Source organism: Chrysemys picta, chromosome 4 (genome assembly GCF_011386835.1).
Source record: "Chrysemys picta bellii isolate R12L10 chromosome 4, ASM1138683v2, whole genome shotgun sequence".
In the NCBI taxonomy this organism is placed as follows: domain Eukaryota; kingdom Metazoa; phylum Chordata; order Testudines; family Emydidae; genus Chrysemys; species Chrysemys picta.
This window is the reverse complement of record NC_088794.1, coordinates 134,558,773-134,576,892: the sequence shown is the minus strand read 5'-3', so window position 1 is coordinate 134,576,892 and position 18,120 is coordinate 134,558,773. Positions and strand designations below refer to the sequence as shown.

Genomic DNA, 18,120 nt, shown 5'->3' with positions numbered 1-18,120 from the left:
CTGCACTTTCTGTTCTCATGACCTACTTTGTGGGCACCGCAGGGGAGGTGGTGAAGTGTGATAGCGTTTTGTTTTGTTTCTCAAATGTTCCACTTTACCTGTCCCATTATAGAGATGCTTCGGAGATGAATCATTCGCTCAGATGAGTCGATGTTTACTCGGAAGGAGGTTTCAGGCTGAAAGATAACATCGTCATACTGGCATGGGACACGTTCTTCATCCACTGCGAAGATGTACTTGCCCTGGTCTAGGTCCTCCAAGGAGGTTGCAGCATGCCATAGTGCAGGGTCATGCCACTTATACTTCTCAGCATCAGTGAATGAGACAGCTGAACCTGGGAAGAAAGACAAGGGGCAAGGTGAGAGCTGGACTTGGAGCCAGTCTCCCTGCCCTGATACATTTCTTCCAATTCTCTCATCGATCTGAATAGCGTGAATGCCGGGATTGAAATGAAGGAGCTAATAGCATTTAACAGGAGTTAAAATCTACTCTCTGCTCATCCTCCCCAGGATAACAGCAGCACTCACTGCCTGGAGACTTGTCAGTGCTTTGCAAAGCCAGACAGATGGCTTCTGTAGTCAGGACTCATGTATTCCAGGATGCTAAAGGTATAGCGTTTCCCACGGAATCCACCTCTTGTATCAGATTGGTGAATCTCAGTTTCGTTTTTATGTTTCCAGCTTTCAGGGTTATGGAGAAAACCATGACAAGATTAACTGATTGCAACAGGTGCAATAATGTCTGTCTGAGTCTGCATATAGCCTGAAACAAGAGCTCTGAGAGGTGTGACCTGCCCCATTAAGCTCAGTGGGTTAACTCTGAAACCTAAAGATGGCAACTGACATGAAATTAACTATTTCATGGCTGATCATTTTTAGTAGTAACATCAGGCAAGTGTGCTTATCACACAGTCCCAAACTGCCTCCCGCATTTCCCTAGCTGAATTTGATATCCAGATAAATTACATAGGGGCTACTCATTGTCTGGTTTTGATATTTGCATTTAGTTCATTAAAACAAATTGTATTTTAAGTGAAGCTGCCACAGAAGTACCAGCATCCAGCCACCATGCCTCAGAATTTAAGGCTAGCTCAAAACTGAGGTGGCCTTGGATATAATCATAATACAGATTAAGCAACAAAAAGTTGAAAAATTGCAGCTGCACCTGCCCTGTTAACATTACCGTTGAGACTGATGGTACTGAATCTGGTGGGGCCAAAAGCTGAAATCCCTTCTCCATTTTTCCAGGGCGAGAACTCTCAATGAAGTTAACGAGTATGTAATTCGAATCAGTTTGTCTTTGTTCTCTGTGCCCTGCACCTGTAAGTCTTTAGAAACATGGCCAGTGTGCAGAGACCCCGGCCATTTTGGTCTCAGAGTTGCTAGAGCCAATCACAGTGAAGATACACACTGTGCTCTCTCATGGTGGCTCCTTGAGTCTTTTCTTGTTGTTCTGACTCTAAATTAAAAGGAGCTTTAGATTGAAAGTGTTCTGTGGCTGTTAAATATGGAAAAAACTCAGAGGACTTGGCCTCAGTATGAACTGAGTAAGAACCTCAGGATCCAGTCACATATTAGCAGCCACTCCTAAAACAGAACCTGCTCAACAACCTACAGACACTTGGAATGTGAATTTGAGATTAACATGGGGGATAGATGATACTTTATTACTGAAATGCACAAATACTAGATGGGCCGGATAGCTATCGCCCCACAGTGGGAGTGGTTCAGCTCATTATAACAATGAGGGTCAGGTGTAAATTCCCAACCGACCTATTTTTCAAAAGTCTGAAAGTGTTGAGAATGAGGACTTTGATTTGGGCCCCATGTTTAATAAATAAGTGGAAAATACATACAACCCTCCCTTCCCCCCTTTTTAAGCCTTCCTTTCAAAGTCTCCTCTGCGCCTTTGTTAGAAGGCAGATGATCTAATGAAAAAGGTCTGACATGGCCCTGGTCTACCCTACCACTTACTTCAGTATCAATAACTTACGGTATGTCACTCATGGGTGTGAATAAGCCCCACCCCTGAGCGACGTACGTTACACCCACCTAAGCCCCAGTGTAGACAGCGCTATGTCGGCGGGAGAGCTTCTCCTGCCAACATAGCTACTGCTGCTCGCAGCGGTGGAGTGATTATGCCGATTGGAGAGCTCTCTCCCATTGGCATACAGCGTTTGCACTAGCAGCACTAGGGTGGTGCAACTGCACTCTATAGCACTTCTAGTGGAGTCTACTAGCCCATGGAGGGGGAAAGGCAGATGCTACAAAGGAATTCTTTATTTCATTGTATTTCCCATAATCAAAGCCTACCCAGACGTCTGTGTGTTAAATTTACGTGGCTAATCAACAGCGGATTGGGCACATGATACCTGTGTCACAGCCTGGATCCCAGCTGCCATCAAAAGCTGCAAATCCTGCACCAGGTGTCATGATGAACTCTCCATTCAATGGAAGGTACTAAACAAAGGGATTCAAAGGGTTACTGCTCGGCCCTCCTCCCAGCCAGACATGCTTCTGATCAAATAATGATGCTAATTCTTCAAAGCTCGATGCCACATGCCATTGCCAACGTGTTATACAAACACAAACAGTCGCTGTCCACACCCACACTGAGCACCCAGGGTCATAGGGAAGTACCAGCATTTCCATTTTACAAGTGGAGACGCTATGCTACGGAGAGATGCTTTATTTTACCTTGTCATAACTACGAAGCAAGTAAAGTGAGTGCAGACGTGAAGCAAGCAAAAATGCCCCACAACTTAATGCTTTGTCTCTACATTGTGCAAAACGGCGCTATTCTTCCCCATTTGTCTCTGTGTGAATGGGGAAGGCTGGGTCTGCTTCTTCACGGGAACATTGCTTGGCTGTACAGCCTCTCAGCAGCTGAGTCACTTTGCGATTGGAGGGGCTGGCTTCCCAGCATTCCTAGCCAATCACCGCTCCTGGGCCTGGTCTCAGTAAGGACTGTGCAGCCTCATCTCTCCTTGGACACCATTCGTCTTGAGGGGGCGTGGTTGGGGGGTTTCAAAATCAGGCCATGATGGGTTTCCCAGCCCAGGGCTAGCTTCCCTGTCAGGCCTGATCCAGTAGGAGTGCTCTGAGCATGCCTACTCCCCACAAAAGAAGGCCAGGACTGAGCTGGTCAGGAATTGTTTGCTTACAGAAGATGTGGAGACACATGTTTGAATCTCTGTTTTGCCTGATATAAGGCAGGGGCTTGACCCCAGGACTCTCATGTAAGAGGTCAAACCATCAGGCTCTGGGGGTGGGTCTCTCTCAATCGCTTCTGTTGAACCTGTTCCCCTTTGTATAAATAACTAAAAGTTTCTTGGTGCAGGGACTCGACCCCGACTCTCCCCCATGCCAGGTGAGTGCCCTGAGCACTGGGTGAGAGAGTCAGTCTCTCATTTTGTGTGCGTGTTTCTCTCATTCTTTCTACAGATTGAAATAGCTGCAAGAGAAGGGACTGAGAGACACCAAGCAGAGGTACTAGGTACCCTCCTCCAGCTTGTCAGTCCAATGCCGGAGGTCCAGACCAATGGGAGACAGGCACCAAAGCAGGGGTGAAAGTAAAAGGGAGCTCTTTTGGGTACGGGGCTGCTCTGGCACCCCCGGAAGGGACAGGACCTCGGGCGGAAGGGGCGGGGCGGGGCTGGGGGGTCAGCGTCCTGCAGCCAGTCCATCTGAGCTCCCTGGCCCGCGCCACCCAGGGCTCCAGCAGTGATTAAAGGGCCCGGGGCTTCGGCCGGCACTGCTGCGGTAGCGGCAGTGGCAGATGGAGCCCCAGGTGCTTTTAAACCGCGGCTCCGGGGCAGCTACTTCTTTTTCCCCCTCACCCCCCGTCAGCGGCCGTGGGGGGGGGGGCAAAAGGGGCAGCGATGTTAAACGTTAACGTCGCTGCCTCTTTTGCGCCCCCCCCCCCCCCATTGGCAGCCCTGCTGGGTCGTTGCTGCCCCATTTGCGCCCCCCCATCGGTGGCCCTGCCAGGTCATTGCTGCCCCTTTTGCGTCCCCCCCATCGGTGGCCCTGCTGGGTCGTTGCTGCCCCATTTGCGCCCCCCCATTGGCGGCCCTGCCAGGTCATTGCTGCCCCTTTTGCGTCCCCCCCATCGGTGGCCCTGCCAGGTCATTGCTGCCCCTTTTGCACCCCCCCCATCGGCGGCCCTGCTGAGGGTCCCGGCAGGGCCGCCGATGGGGGGCGCAAAAGGAGCAGCGCTTTAAGCAGAGTCTTTAAAGTGCTGCCGCGGCAGTGCTTTAAAGTCAGCGGTCCGAACGGCTACGTTTTACTGGTACGCCCTACCAGCCCATACCGCCTTACTTCAACCCTGCGCCTAAGTCCCTTTGCAAATCTAGGCCCTAAGCCCCACCCCTTTCCTTTGCATTTCACACCAGCCTCGCTTGGGCAGTTCCCCATTCAGCTTTGTTGGCTTCTGAGAATCCCTTTCCTAGATGCCTCTCTCTCCCCATGCATTGTATGGGGAGCCTGGGCATCTAACCCAGGGCTGTGGATTCCACTGTGATCCTTGCCCCAAGCGCTGGTGCAACTACTCTCATAACCAGCCCACGATGGCTGAGTCCAGGATACTCCTTAGTGCAGACACGGCGGGAGGGATTAGTAAACAACAGCCAAGTGACTCATTCATAACACAGAATGTATTCAAAAAACGTCATTTTCCATTCACGAATTGCCCATGAACAGGTTGGGATTTCCCCCAGTGTATTTGATGTTCTAAGAAGTGGTTCATTTCCAGTGCTCCTGCTCCTGAGTAGGAATGTGAGGTCCCAGAATACTCTGCAATATTCACTCAGAATCCATGGTTGCAATGAACTTTCCTGCCCAAAAGTTCATGTGCCACGAACGTTCACAAGCTCAGGGCAAAAATGTCATTAACACAACATTTAAACAAACGCTTACTAAGTTTTGTTGTAGTATTAGCCCCACTCCAGGAAACCCCACAGAACTCTATGAGCAGCTTGCACATTTATTATATCCCAGGGAAGACCTGCAAGAACTCACGCCTCTGTCGAGATCAACAGTCAGCTGCATCCATTGTGCTCAACACAGAGTTTGGAAAGCGCAGGGTTGAGATGCTCTGGCTACCGTCAGGGCCGGCTCCAGGAACCAGACGAGAAAGCACGTGCCTGGAGCGGCACATTGTAAGGGGCGGCATTCCGGCCAATCTTGGGGTGGCACATTCCGGCCGCCCTGCCGTGGTTTTTTTTTTTTTTTTGCTTTGGCAGCCCAGTCTGCAGCTCCAGAGCCCCCGGACGGCTCCCCGTGCTCCACCAGTCCCAGCCCAGCCCTGCAGGGGCACGGACCCCGGCCCGGGGGTCAGGAACTAGTGATCCCCGCTGCTCACCATGCCGCCGGGCTCCCCGGGACGTGCTACTCCCTGTCGCCTGCACCGGCCTCCGCCTCTCGCGCCGCTCTGAGCCTGGCCCACCCAAACCGCCTTTAAAGGAGCTGCTGAGCCCCCGGGGGCTCCGCCTGCCTGGCCGGGAGAGGCACCCCAAGACCGGAGGGGGAGCCCCTTTAGCCCGGCTGCAAGGCGCCGCCCTTCACCCCCCTGCGAGCCGCCCTGACCGCCCTCCATGCGCTCTTTGCGGCTGCCGTTTTTTTTTTTTTGCTTCGGCAGTCCGGCTGCCCTTTTATTTTTCGCTTGGGGTGGCACAAAAGCTAGAGCTACCGTATATAGCCTGGGAAATGTATGTCCTCCGTGAGCTTGTGTATGCGTGTTCCAAGGTTGGCCTAGGGACCTATTGAGACCACAACCCCTTCTTCTCATGGGGGATTCCAGATGGAGTCTTCAGCAGCTGAAGCCAGTGTGTCCCATGCTCCTGCAGACACTGATAGGGAAACCAGAGAAGTATCGATGCAATGTACAATCATTTACCTCCTCAGTATGATGCTTACAAAGTCTGGACAGGCTCAGTGCTATAAACCCTAGACCTGGTGTTAAATGGAAATGTAAGAGCTGGTGTAAGGAGTCACAAGTTCTGCAAACCCCTGAAGTGAAGTCCCATTAGCATCATAGCAGCAATCTCTGACGATAGGTGCTCACATTGCCAACGTCCGACGCCAGGGCCCCGATCCTGGAAACACACACGTGCTTAATGTTAATCATGAGGTGTCCCACTGGAACTACTCACAGATTTAACGTAAAGCACATGCACAAGTGTTTGCAGGACTGGGGCCTAAGCAAGTTCTCCATTACGTGGCCACTATCAGAAGGCAGCTCAGAAATGTGTCACTCACACCACAGGAAGAACCATTCACCAGAGCTAACTCCAGCGGACAGAATGGGAGTTTCCATTTGGAAACCACTTTCTCTGCACGGCGGGGTTTGGGATAGAAATTGCCTATAAACCAGGCTCCTTCCCAGGTCCATTTTGAGCTGAGCAATGACGTGTGCCAAAGAACTGGCTCCAATAAACTGGTGATTTCAGCTGCCCTCTGTTCCTGCCAAAGAGTACTCGGGGGCCAGCACTACACCGAGAGCGTTAGTATTTTTAATATTAGCATTTTTTTCTTCTCAGCTATTGTTCAATAACTTATTGCTTTGGTCTCTATTATGAAATGTTACGACAACTGACATGTTTTCAAGACTTTTGGAAAGTATCAACTAAAAACAGTTTTAGGGCTGTGTGTATGGATATAAAGACACCTCTGTAACTTAAGTATTGCAGCACAGCGCTAGTGCCTGAGAACCAGGAAGTCAAACCCACTAGAAATTGTTCATAAGCAAAAATGAAACTGACCAGCCTGTTTTCAGAAATGGGGAGGGGTCGAGGGGTGGGGAAACAAGCAACTGAAATGATGAGAATTGAATTCTCCCTTTAGAATTAGGTCCATTTTAATAATCTAAGGTTCTACTAATGACACAGGCATGGGAATGTGTCTTTTAAAATGCATGGCTTATAACCAGACGGAGTCACTTTAAAGGTCCAGCTGATTAATGAGGGTTACAGTATGTTGATCAGCAATGGCACCGTGACTGATGTATCATAATCGTCAGTGCAGGAAAAAATGTCAAACTTCCTTTGCTCACCCAAAAGAGCAAAGCTCATCATTACAGTTGACCATTCCATCATCTTTATTTTCATTCACTGAGCCAAACTATAATCATTTTTGCTTTGTCGAGTGTGTGCCAGATTTCCCTGTTTGTAACTCAGTGACTGCACCAGAACACTGGGCTCTGCAGTGCTCCAAGCACGTGTGAGCTCTGCAAGCGGCTAGTTAGCAGTCAAGGCTATGTGCTGATTTGTGATATATTGTACCTAGATTGCTTAGTCCCTGCATCAAGTCCTTAGCTGACATTGCAGGGCTGCGTCTGAAAAGCAGCACTACAGTATCATCGAGTGACTGGTTAAGTTAAGCCACCACCGTAATTAAAGTTTTAAAAAAGCAGATTTCACTATCATCCGCCTAATTCCTTCACCTCTATTTACAAATCTGTCCTTGTGTGTGCTTGTCAGGTCCTTCCTGCAGGTGGCAGCAATGTGCCCAAGCACTAGCTTACACACAGGCAGGCTTCCCAGTGTGGGGATAGCAGAGGCAGGTCATTCTTTCTTTAACTGGAAAGGGAAATTTAGGAGTACGAGGGAGTTTGTTAACATCCTCTTGCTGCAGCGCGGGGTGTTCGCAGAACAAGCTTTAATACAAAAGGAGTAGGGTCAGTTAGGTCTGATCAGGTTGTTGGCAGTAGGACAGGGTGACCAGATGTCCCGATATTAGGGGATTTGTCTTATTTAGGCACCTATCCCCTCCCCCTCAAAAAAGTGTCCCAATTTTTCACACTTGCTCTCTGGTTACTCTACTGTAGGAAGAGACAAGGCTCTGGGTCAAATCCATCTTTGGGTCAATTCCTTTGACTTCACTCAAGTTATATCCGGGATTAATTTGCCTCAAGGATTTTTCTTCGTGGATGAAATCCGCACCTCCACTCTTGGGCTTGTTACTTGCACCCTAACCCACGCCTGCCCACGTGCCCACACATGCGCACTTTCCTTGCACGGCAGCACCTCTCCCAGAGTGCCCCCTCGCATACTGCCTGCTACTTACTTACGGGCCAGATTTTCAAGTGCTCAGCACCCACAACAGGGGCCTGGTTTGCAAAAGCACTCAGCTGCCATTAAATATGGGCCAGATTTACCAAGGAAATTTACCAATGCCCCCACCATGCTGAGCTCTGGAAAAGCTGGGCACATGAGAGCTGAGCACTTCTGAAAAACAGGGTCCTCACTGCTCCTTTGCACATTTCCCTCCATTTCCAGAGCCCACGTAGGCCATATGCCCTCGGTCAGTCCGAAGTCACACTCACACCTGCTCCAGACCCCTATCTACCATGCCTCTAGGGCCTTTCTTTCTTCCTTGTGCAGAGCTGTAGGGGAAAAAATCCCCTGTTTTCCTCTCTTATAATAATACTTTGCAAATATATAGCACAGCTCAACTTCAAAGATCTGTACAGCATCACCAGCGCCTTTCACCTACTGGCTCCTCATTGTGGTGACCACCTTCCTATGGGGAGGACTGGATGTGACTCTTGCTATCATCCATCAGGGAAGCTGCTCCAGCTGGCCAGAGGAAGCCACTGGAAAGTAACACATGGGGCCTGACGCTCAGATTCTGTAAATCAGCAGAGCTGAACTGCTCTGATTAACACCTGCTCTGGATCTGGCCCATGCTGTTTCCCAATTCTGCCAGCAGAGGGCGCTCAGGACTGGAACTCAGGTCTGGCCCATGGCAATGAATAAATCACTGAGCTATACCAAAGAATAGTTGGAAAACCTTAAGAAAATCTTTGCAGGGCCTGGCTACCCTCAGGGTTACACTGTTATACCAGGAGATAAAGGAAAGAACATTTGGGAAGTGACAGGTGGAAGGAGCAGAAATGATCAAACGCCGGTAATATGGGGGTGGGGAGCTGGCCATGAAAGGCGAGTACCTGCCCCTTTCCTTGCTGTCCCTGTTCATGGATCACTTCCCTATGCTCAGACAAGGCACGGAGAGCCAGAGCCTCAGATGAGAGACGATTTGTAGCAGCTTTTGCAACAAGGAAGGGGGCAGGTTGTCCTGATGAATGAGGAGAGGCCTGTGGACGTATCTATCTGTTTGGGGGGCTGTAGACTAGTCCAGCCCTTCAGACCTCTCCCTGGCTCCGAAAGGCGGGATTCATCCCATCAGAGCAATACGGGTACCAACTCACTATTGGAATCTTTGTGGAGCCATGGCAGGGTTCGAACCTAGAGTGACATTCTAACCCCATTGAAGTCAATGGCAAAACTCCCATTGACTTCAGTAGAGGTAGGATATTACTCCTGGTAGATATTGAGGCAAAAATACCCACTTTAGTCACAGCACAGAGAGACCTGCATTGCAATATGCCCCTGCCAGTTCATAGAATCATAGAAGATTAGGGTTGGAAGGGACCTCAGGTCATCTAGTCCAACTCCCTGCTCAAAGCAGGACCAATTCCCAACTAAATCATCGCAGCCAGGGCTTTGTCAAGCCGAGCCTTAAAAACCTATAAGGAAGGAGTTTCCACTACTTCCCTAGGTAACCCATTCCAGTGCTTCACCACCCTCCTAGGGAAAAAGTTTTTCCTAATATCCAACCTAAACCTCCCCCACTGCAACTTGAGACCATTACTCCTTGTTCTGTCATGTGGTACCACTGAGAACAGTCTAGATCCATCCTCTTTGGAACCCCCTTTCAGGTAGTTGAAAGCAGCTATCAAATCCCCCCTCATTCTTCTCTTCTGCAGACAAAACAATCCCAGTTCCCTCACCCTCTCCTCATAAGTCATGTGTTCCAGCCCCCTATCATTTTTGTTGCCCTCCGCTGGACTCTTTTCAATTTTTCCACATCCTTCTTGTAGTGTGGGGCCCAAAACTGGACACAGTACTCCAGATGAGGCCTCACCAATGTCAAATAGAGGGGAATGATCACGTCCCTCGATCTGCTGGCAATGCCCCTACTTATACAGCCCAAAATGTCCTTAGCCTTCTTGGCAACCAGGGCACCCTGTTGACTCATATCCAGCTTCATTCCCGGACTAACACTGGCACAGTTACTTACATACTGTTAGGTTCTGAGGCTGTAACAGCTTTAGCTGCTGGTCTCAAGAGAGGCGAGACATCCCCGTAGAATCACATTACTACGACCATGCCCAGGCTGGCCCCAAATAGGCTGATTAAGCAGAGCATGCCAAAGGCAATAATAAATGAACAGAAATCCTTTTAATAAGGCTTAATGGCCTAGGCTGAATGAGGGGACTGGACATGGCCTGTCAGCTCATGTAAAGGTGACACGGCACGTTCCACGCTCTGTGCAGCACGAGAAAGGATCCAGTCACCACCAGCACTGAGGATCAGCTGCATGCCCTGCTTCAGATCTACAGGCAAGCTGAGAACAAAGCCCTTTTCCTGAACTGCATCTCCTCCCTTGCTCCGCACAGTGCTCTTCAGTGCTGAGAAACCCAGTGTCATGGACAGTCTCCAGGAGAGAGATCAGACTTCTGGTGTTATTCCAGGGATGAAGTGTTCAATTGGGGCATTGGTCCCGTTGGCCCTTGGGGGGAAGGGGAGCACGTTCCACCATCCAAGTGAGCAAAGGCTACTAGCGGGCACAAGTAAGAGTAAGTGCTAGGCACAGTCCACTGCACTGAGGAACCCATCCCTTGTGTCCTTCCCAACTTGCAAGAGGGCAGGATATAAAAGGTGGGGAGTGGGCAAAAACTGGGTGTATCTAAGAAGACCTGGGAATAAGCACAATCCTCCACGTGCTACTGAGCCGCTTAACTTCGTGCTTCCCCTTAAGCCTCACTCCTGCAGCTAGGTTGGAGCAACTTGGCAGCAGCACTCTCATTAATGCAGGATCAGTTCTTCTGCTCTGTCGGCTCATCACTCTTTACCTTGAGTTTATACGCACAACCCACTGCTGCTGCTGCACCTGCTCTGGGCAGGATCAAGCCTAAACTCATTCATTCTGGCAGCTAAATCCCAATGCTAGGGACAGCCAATAAAACGAGGTTCCTAAACGTAAACAGTTAGCACTTTAAAAATGGAAGGCTGCGTATTTCGGAGCTGGGCTGGTCCATGCTGTTTGCAGCCAGAATGAAGGGTGGTCAGGCACTCTGCGAACTCCCCATCCCAGCACTGCAGAGGCACTTCAGTTCTCACCCACTTCATCTCCTGTGATCCAGACTGTGTCAGAATGGTCGAGTGGATTTGGGATGGAACCACGTTTGTGTCTGGATGCAACCAAGTGAAACTACTAAGACTTGATGACTTTGAACAACAATTCTGCACAACCCATGCAAACTTCAGCTAAATGAACATCATAGAATCATAGAATATCAGGGTTGGAAGAGACCTCAGGAGGTCATCTAATCCCACCTCCTGCTCAAAGCAGGACCAACACCAACTAAAAACCTGAGGCCTTAAAAACCTTTAAGGAAGGAGATTCCACCACCTCCCTAGGTAACCCATTCCAGTGCTTCACCACCCTCCTAGTGAAAAAGTTTTTCCTAATATCCAACCTAAACCTCCCGCACTGCAACTTGAGACCATTGCTTCTTGTACTGTCATCTGCCACCACTGAGAACAGCCGAGCTCCATCCTCTTTGGAACCCGCCTTCAGGCAGTTGAAGGCTGCTATCAAATCCGCCCTCACTCTTCTCTTCTGCAGACTAAATAACCCCAGTTCCCTCAGCCTCTCCTCGTAAGTCATGTGCCCCAGCCCCCTAATCATTTTTGTTGCCCTCCGCTGGACTCTCTCCAATTTGTTCACATCCCTTCTGTAGTGGGGGACCCAAAACTGGACGCAATACTCCAGGCGTGGCCTCACCAGTGCCAAATAATCTCTTCCCTTGATCTGCTGGCAATGCTGGGACTCTGCCTGAGACCCTCCCAAGGACAGCAGGGCCTCTAGTGGCAGTCAGTTCCTGCTCTCTATGGTACTGGTCCAGTTCCCATTGCTGTCACATCCGAGTACCACACAATCTTTGAGGTATTTATCCTCACAACAGCCCTGGGAGATAAAACAGGGTCATTCTCCCCATTTTACAGATGGGGAACTGAGCCACCAAGAGGCCAGTGTCTCAAGCCCAAGGTCTCACAGAAAGTCAGTGGTGGAGCAGGGAATTGAACTGAGGGCTGCTGGGTCCCAGGCTAGTGCCCGAACCACTTGGCCAGCCTACACTTACTGCACAGAGAGAAGGCCTTGCCAAGCAGGGGGTTGTGTAGCCTTTCATTATAAGAGTATTGTAACCAACCCCACTGCAGGGTGCAGCTGTGAGGGTTTTGGGACACCAGTCCCCTCTAGATAGCAGGTAGCTCACTACTGGGCTCAGAGGTAAGTGCTGTCAGTGCCCCAAGCCCTACAGGCTATAGCCCTCAATGGGTTCCCATAGACACTCCCCTCTTTAAAGTAATAATGGCAAATGTTACTAGCACTATATGATGGGGCTTTCACCACACACTACCCCCCTGGAGGGGTTAATGTAGGCAAGAGAGCATAGGCTCCGGCTTCCGCTGAGTCTGGGGGGGTCTCCACCATGTCCTGCCTCTTCCCACCCCAGCCCCACCTCTTCTCACCCGGTTCTGCCCCCTCCCCTGAGTGTGCCCCCTCCCCACTCCTCCCCCGTCCTCCCAGAGCCTCCTGCATGCTGCGAAATAGCTGATTGCGGTGGGCGGAAGGCGTTGGGAGGGAGAGGAAGGAGTTGATCAGCAGGACTGCTGGTGGGTGGGAGGCACTGGGGTGGGAGGGAAGCTGGCTGCCTGTGGGTGCGCCAGCCCTGTCAGTGCCTATGCAAGAGTGGCCAATTAGCATGGGCTTCACCTGGAGGGGAGCTAGGACGCAATGAGGCTTAATTGGGGATGAAGCTCACCTGGGCAGAAACAGGCAGGGCTTCTATGAGGCCAGGGAGCCGGCAAGAGAGAAGGTGGCTGCAGTCACGCTCCTTGATACAAGGGGTCGAGTAGTACCCTGTCATAGGCAGTGTAGGAAAGCAGTAAGGGCTGGGAGAATAAAGCCCTGAGTTGCTGGGCCAAGAATCTCTGGATTGGAAGCTAGTGTAGAGGGTGGGCCTGGGTTCCCCTACAAGTCACTGTGGCATACTACGGACAGTCCATTTGGGGACTCCTGGGAAGAGTTTGGAAGGAGACTTGGATAATACCCAAGAAAGGGGGAGAATTTCAATGTGTCTTGGCCAGAAGGCTACGCCACAGAGAGGAAAGCACTGCAGGTCTGGGCGCATGACAGAGGCCATGGAGCGAGAGAGTGGGACAACAGGCTGAGCAACCACAGGAAGGGGTGTCAGACCATGTGGTGGGCTAATTCCCAGATGGGCCACTAAAAGGCAACAGAGCGGTAAAAGAGCTCACCCTGTTACAGGCTGCTAGAAATCAAGGTGCAAATTATCCCAGGCAAAATGGGTGAAATCCTGGCTTCACTGAGGTAAACAGGAGTTTTGCCATTGACCTCAATGGCGCCAGCACGTCACCCAGTGATTTTAAGTTAAAATAAAAGGATCAACCCAGCAGTTCTTAACCCAGCCCCTAGGAGGTTATTATGAGGCACAGAAAGACTTAATGATTTACCTGAGGTTCCAGTGGAAGAAGTGAGGCTAGAACCCAGGAGGGCTGACTACTAGTCCCCTGTTCTCGTCACCAGACTAGAGCCCCTTGTTCACTGTGGATGGAAGAGCCCTAGAATAAATGTTAGGGTCTCTTTCCCCTGTTTTGGTCACTGTCCTGGATGCCTGGTGCACTGAGCTGTATCAATAGATTGTGCAGTGTTCCTATTCCCCGAGGAGCACACCTGCAAATGAATAGGATTCCCCAGAGAAATCCATCTCTAGACTGTCATTTGTACTGACACAGCCTGACGGCCCAATCTTGATTCTGTGCAGCTGGATCGTTGCCAATAGCTGAAGCGATGGTCTTTTGCTAAGAGCACAGCTGCTAACTCATTTATTGATCAAGCAAATAGAAAGTGGGTTTTAAAGCACAGATACCTGTAATGTGCCCACCAATTTTTTGGGTTGCTAAAGGCAAAATCACCACCCACCAGCCCAGGTCCTGTACTGATCTAACTCAGTGAGAGCTCTCCACCCCCACTGTCACTTGATTCCTTTCCCTCTCTGCTAAATCTCTTCTTCTTTCTTACCACTTCCCTATTCAGGCTCAGTGACTTTTGTAGCCTTTTTCTAACACACATGATTACATACCTGGCTGTCATGCAAATTGATCTCTCTAAGATCCACTGATATCTGGTCCACGTACCAAGTCTTTGGCTTTCCCCTTGATTGTCTTCTGTCCACCATGACCATCGCAAGGGCCATCCTAACCAATATCACTCTCAGGTCTCCATGGTCACATCCATACCAATGTAGCCTAGCCTCCCTCAACTTTTCTTCAACTCGGGCAACCTGCATTAGGTCCCTCACAACCTTATTTCATTTTCTATCACAGAGTGTCCAACCATTTGACCATCTTGACACTGCATGCATCTCAACATCATCGTTTCTAGAGTATTGATCAGCATGATAGGCAGTGGTCTCATCACACCAGCTATCTAGCCACTGTCAAGTCTTTTGTAGGCCTCACAGCAGTATGTATATTTCTTTACATAGCAGAATAAGTTTGTCCGTGGTGACAGGCAAATAAAGCCAAAGTCCCTGTGCTGAAGAGTTTACGTGCGAGACCCTAGTATGAATTGTTTTTATTGCCTCTCGGAAAGCTGGATTAACTACATCAATGGAAAAACCCATTCTATGGATACAGGAAGCGTCTACGCGACAGCTGCTACAGGGACACAGGTGCTGCTCTGGAACGCTGCCACTGTAACAGCTGTAGTGTAGACATGGCCTAACATGCTATTTTGCCCTTGAGAAGGCTTCTCCTATACAGTGTAAGAAATCTAAACAGAGTTTTGTTTTGCTCTAGTCTGTTGCTGTTCCCAAGAGTAACAGGAAATGATGGTATCTGAAAAGCTCCTCACTAGGAACTGTTTTGTAGGGAACAGCCATGCTCCAGGAGGGGTTGGGCTGCATGACCTCACAGGCTTTGATTGCAGTCCTTTCTCACATTCACCAGGAGTCAATGGGAATTGTGTTTGATTTGGCCCTGTAATTTTATGCACATATAGATACATAACACACAGGTTCCTAAGATACCCTTTGACATGCACAGATTTCCACCTGCATCACAGGGAAAATCGCCCTTCCTCTCTGTATATTTAGCCAGCACTCCTGCTGTTTCAGAAGCTAAGGGACCGACAGTGCCTAGGACTAGTGTGAAACATTGCAATTCATTAGAACCAGGCCCCAGGAGAGCAGTTGGCATTTCAAGATCAACCTCTACCAGAAACAGAGGAGTGTCCTGCTGCAAAGCTTAGTACATTCTGCTCTTACAATTAGGTGACTACAAATATAACCCGGGGAGATGAGCACTTTGCACACCAGCAATCCTGCGCGTTTGTGTGCTTGTTTCACCCGCCAGCCTGAATAGCAAAGCGCCTGCATGAGATTGGCAGTACTAGACGCCATTTGCAACGCTGACATCTGACTCAGACAGCGGTGGCACAGATGTTGGAGAGCGAGTCCAGGGTTAGAATGCTAATTCCCAGTTGCATGCAGGCAACGCGACTGGTTTTTAAACATCTTTCTTTCCCCTCTCTCTGCAGGATTGTGCGGCGCATGAGGATCAGCATTCATTCCCGCACTTTTAAGGAGGATCAGTGCGCTAGGGTTCACATGCACATCTTGTCCTTACCGCATTATTGAGGCGTACGTGTGCAAGGCACATTAACCAGGGAATGTGTGTTTCACAGACGAGCCTGGGCACTCAGCAGCAGCCTCCGTAAGCTACCAATGCGGAGGTTGCTATGGCCACTCTTCTCCTTTCACATAACAGAGTGAGGAGAGAGACGACCTGCATAGATTGGCTGATGCTGCAATAACCCCCTTGTTTACATCTGCAGAGCTTCTTCATCAGTACCCACGTTCAGCGGTGCACGTTCCACCAGCCGCAGGCAGGCGCTGCCCCATTTCACTCGCTGCGGGGGGAGACAGTTACAAAAATAACCATATGTTCACAAGGGATCCCCAAGGCCACAGGCCCAAGGCCGTTCCACTGCACAAAGGAAGGGGAAGGATTCCAGGTGGTTGCCACGGATGTGTGGGGCAGATCAGGCAGATGGGGGGGCTGGCTGCAGGACAGGGGGTGGAGCACGGTTAAGGATGGGGATGGAGCCAGAAAAGCCATCATTGCATGGTCTCTGCCCCCTCCCCACAATAGGGCTCCATTAGGGGCACACAGGGCTACTCCAGCCATGTCAATAGAATGGCTGCACAGTTGCTTGACAGATTTGGGAGTGGCCTTGGAGACCAAATGGCCGATGTGGGCAGCAGCACTGCAAGCCTCTCTGGCCAACGCGCCTCAGCCCTCTCCTAGAGGGCCCATTCCTGAGGGGAGCACGCAGTTCAGTCTCCATTGTCCAGTTAGTCCTTGTTCTCGGTGTGGGCAGCATCACCATCCAAGCCATTCCGCTCCAGCTGAGGTGGTGATTCTTCAGATCTGGCCTCCGATCCACTGGGAACTGATCTGAGGCTACAGAACTCAGTTTCAGTGCGCTACTGAGCAGCCATCAGATCGGAACAACTTCCAGCCAGTACAAACCGAGGGTAAAATCTTTGAAAGCACCTAAGTGACCTTGGTGACTAAGTCCCATTGACATTCATTGAGATGTAGGCGCCTAAGGGCCAAATTTTCAATGGTATTTAGGCACCTAAAGATGCAATAGGTGCCTGGTGGGATTTTCAAAAGCGCCTAGGCACCTAATTCCCATTGATTTCAATAGGCGCTGGGCACCTCAGTACTTCTGGAAAATCCCACTAGGCGCCTACCACATCTTTAGGTGCCGCAATAACTTTGAAATACTGCCTTTTAGTGCCCTAAGTGCTCAAGCCCTTTTTGAAAATGGCTCCTAAATCACTTAGGTACTTTTGAAAATTGTACCCCTAGTCTGGATTTGAAGTGGTGACCTAGAACCAGATTCTGATCCACTAACAACCCAAATTTGGCTTCTGTCCAAATTACTGACTTGTACAAGAAAGGGCCCAGTTCTGCCAGGTGCCGAGTCCTCCAAACTCCCAGCATGTTCACGGGGCCCAGCTCAGAAGCTGATCTTTGGGAGCTGAAGGCACTCAGCATCTTGCCAGAGCAAGCCCTTCGAGCACAGCCTATAGGATACCAAGTTTTATGTATATTGAGTACCTCATGGCCGACAATGCAGAGGGTGAATCCTGTATTCTCTGAGGTAAATTGCAACAGCCAGCTTCTGCTCAGCTCCCGTTAGACTGTCACGCACAGCCAGTTTATGGGCTTTGTTAAACCTGGGCTAGATCCAGGGCAGATTAATGTGTGGAGTGAGATTTTGACAGGTGGCTCCTATGAGTGACAGCACTGAGGACAGTTCCAAAGAGATGCAGCAGGCTTTTACACATTGATTTTTTTTTAACCCCAAGAGCATAAAATAAGTTCCTGTTTTTAAGATTCTAGCTGAATAAGGAGAGCACACTTTCTCTCCCTGCATCACAGCTAAATGTCATTGCAGAGCCGGCTGGAATATTGAGTTACATTGATTCTCTACAAAATCCAGAATTGGCTATCAAAACAAAAAATGATAACCTCCATATCCTATTTAGCCCTTCAACACTACCTTGTACACACACACACACACACAGCACCAAGGTTTTGTCATGCTGTGTATTCCCATGTGGACAGGCAGGACACCACCAATGGCCATAAACTGGGAGCACCCCTGGAACACTGCAGTCAGTTCTGAGTGCCTCAGTGTCAAAAAGATGTAGAGAAACTGATGAGAATTCAGAGATGAACAGCAAAAATGATCAGAGGGATGAAGGGACTGATTTCTGAGGAAACATAAAAAGAGCTAAATAGTGAGAATTAGCTTGTCTACTACGCTAAGACTATGGGCATGACAACTGTCTACAAAATATCTGAAAAGGGGTAAGACCTAGGAGACAAGTAGAACAAATAGGATGGAAGTAAGAAAAGGAAAATGGAGAATGAAGATGTGGAAAACTTGCAGG

The 18,120-nt window shown here is 49.7% G+C and overlaps 1 protein-coding gene across 1 annotated transcript in view; it reads right to left on the bottom strand.

Annotated features, from left to right (window-relative positions):
• Positions 1–18,120, bottom strand: part of AMN (amnion associated transmembrane protein) — a 47,857-nt gene that overhangs the window by 19,206 nt on the left and 10,531 nt on the right. Inside the window, exons 4-5 of the mRNA XM_005285924.4 lie at positions 2,372–2,459; positions 99–334 (exon numbers count right to left, since the gene is read on the bottom strand). Coding sequence (XP_005285981.2) covers positions 99–334; positions 2,372–2,459 — 324 coding nt within the window. The remainder of the gene's footprint in view (positions 1–98; positions 335–2,371; positions 2,460–18,120) is intronic.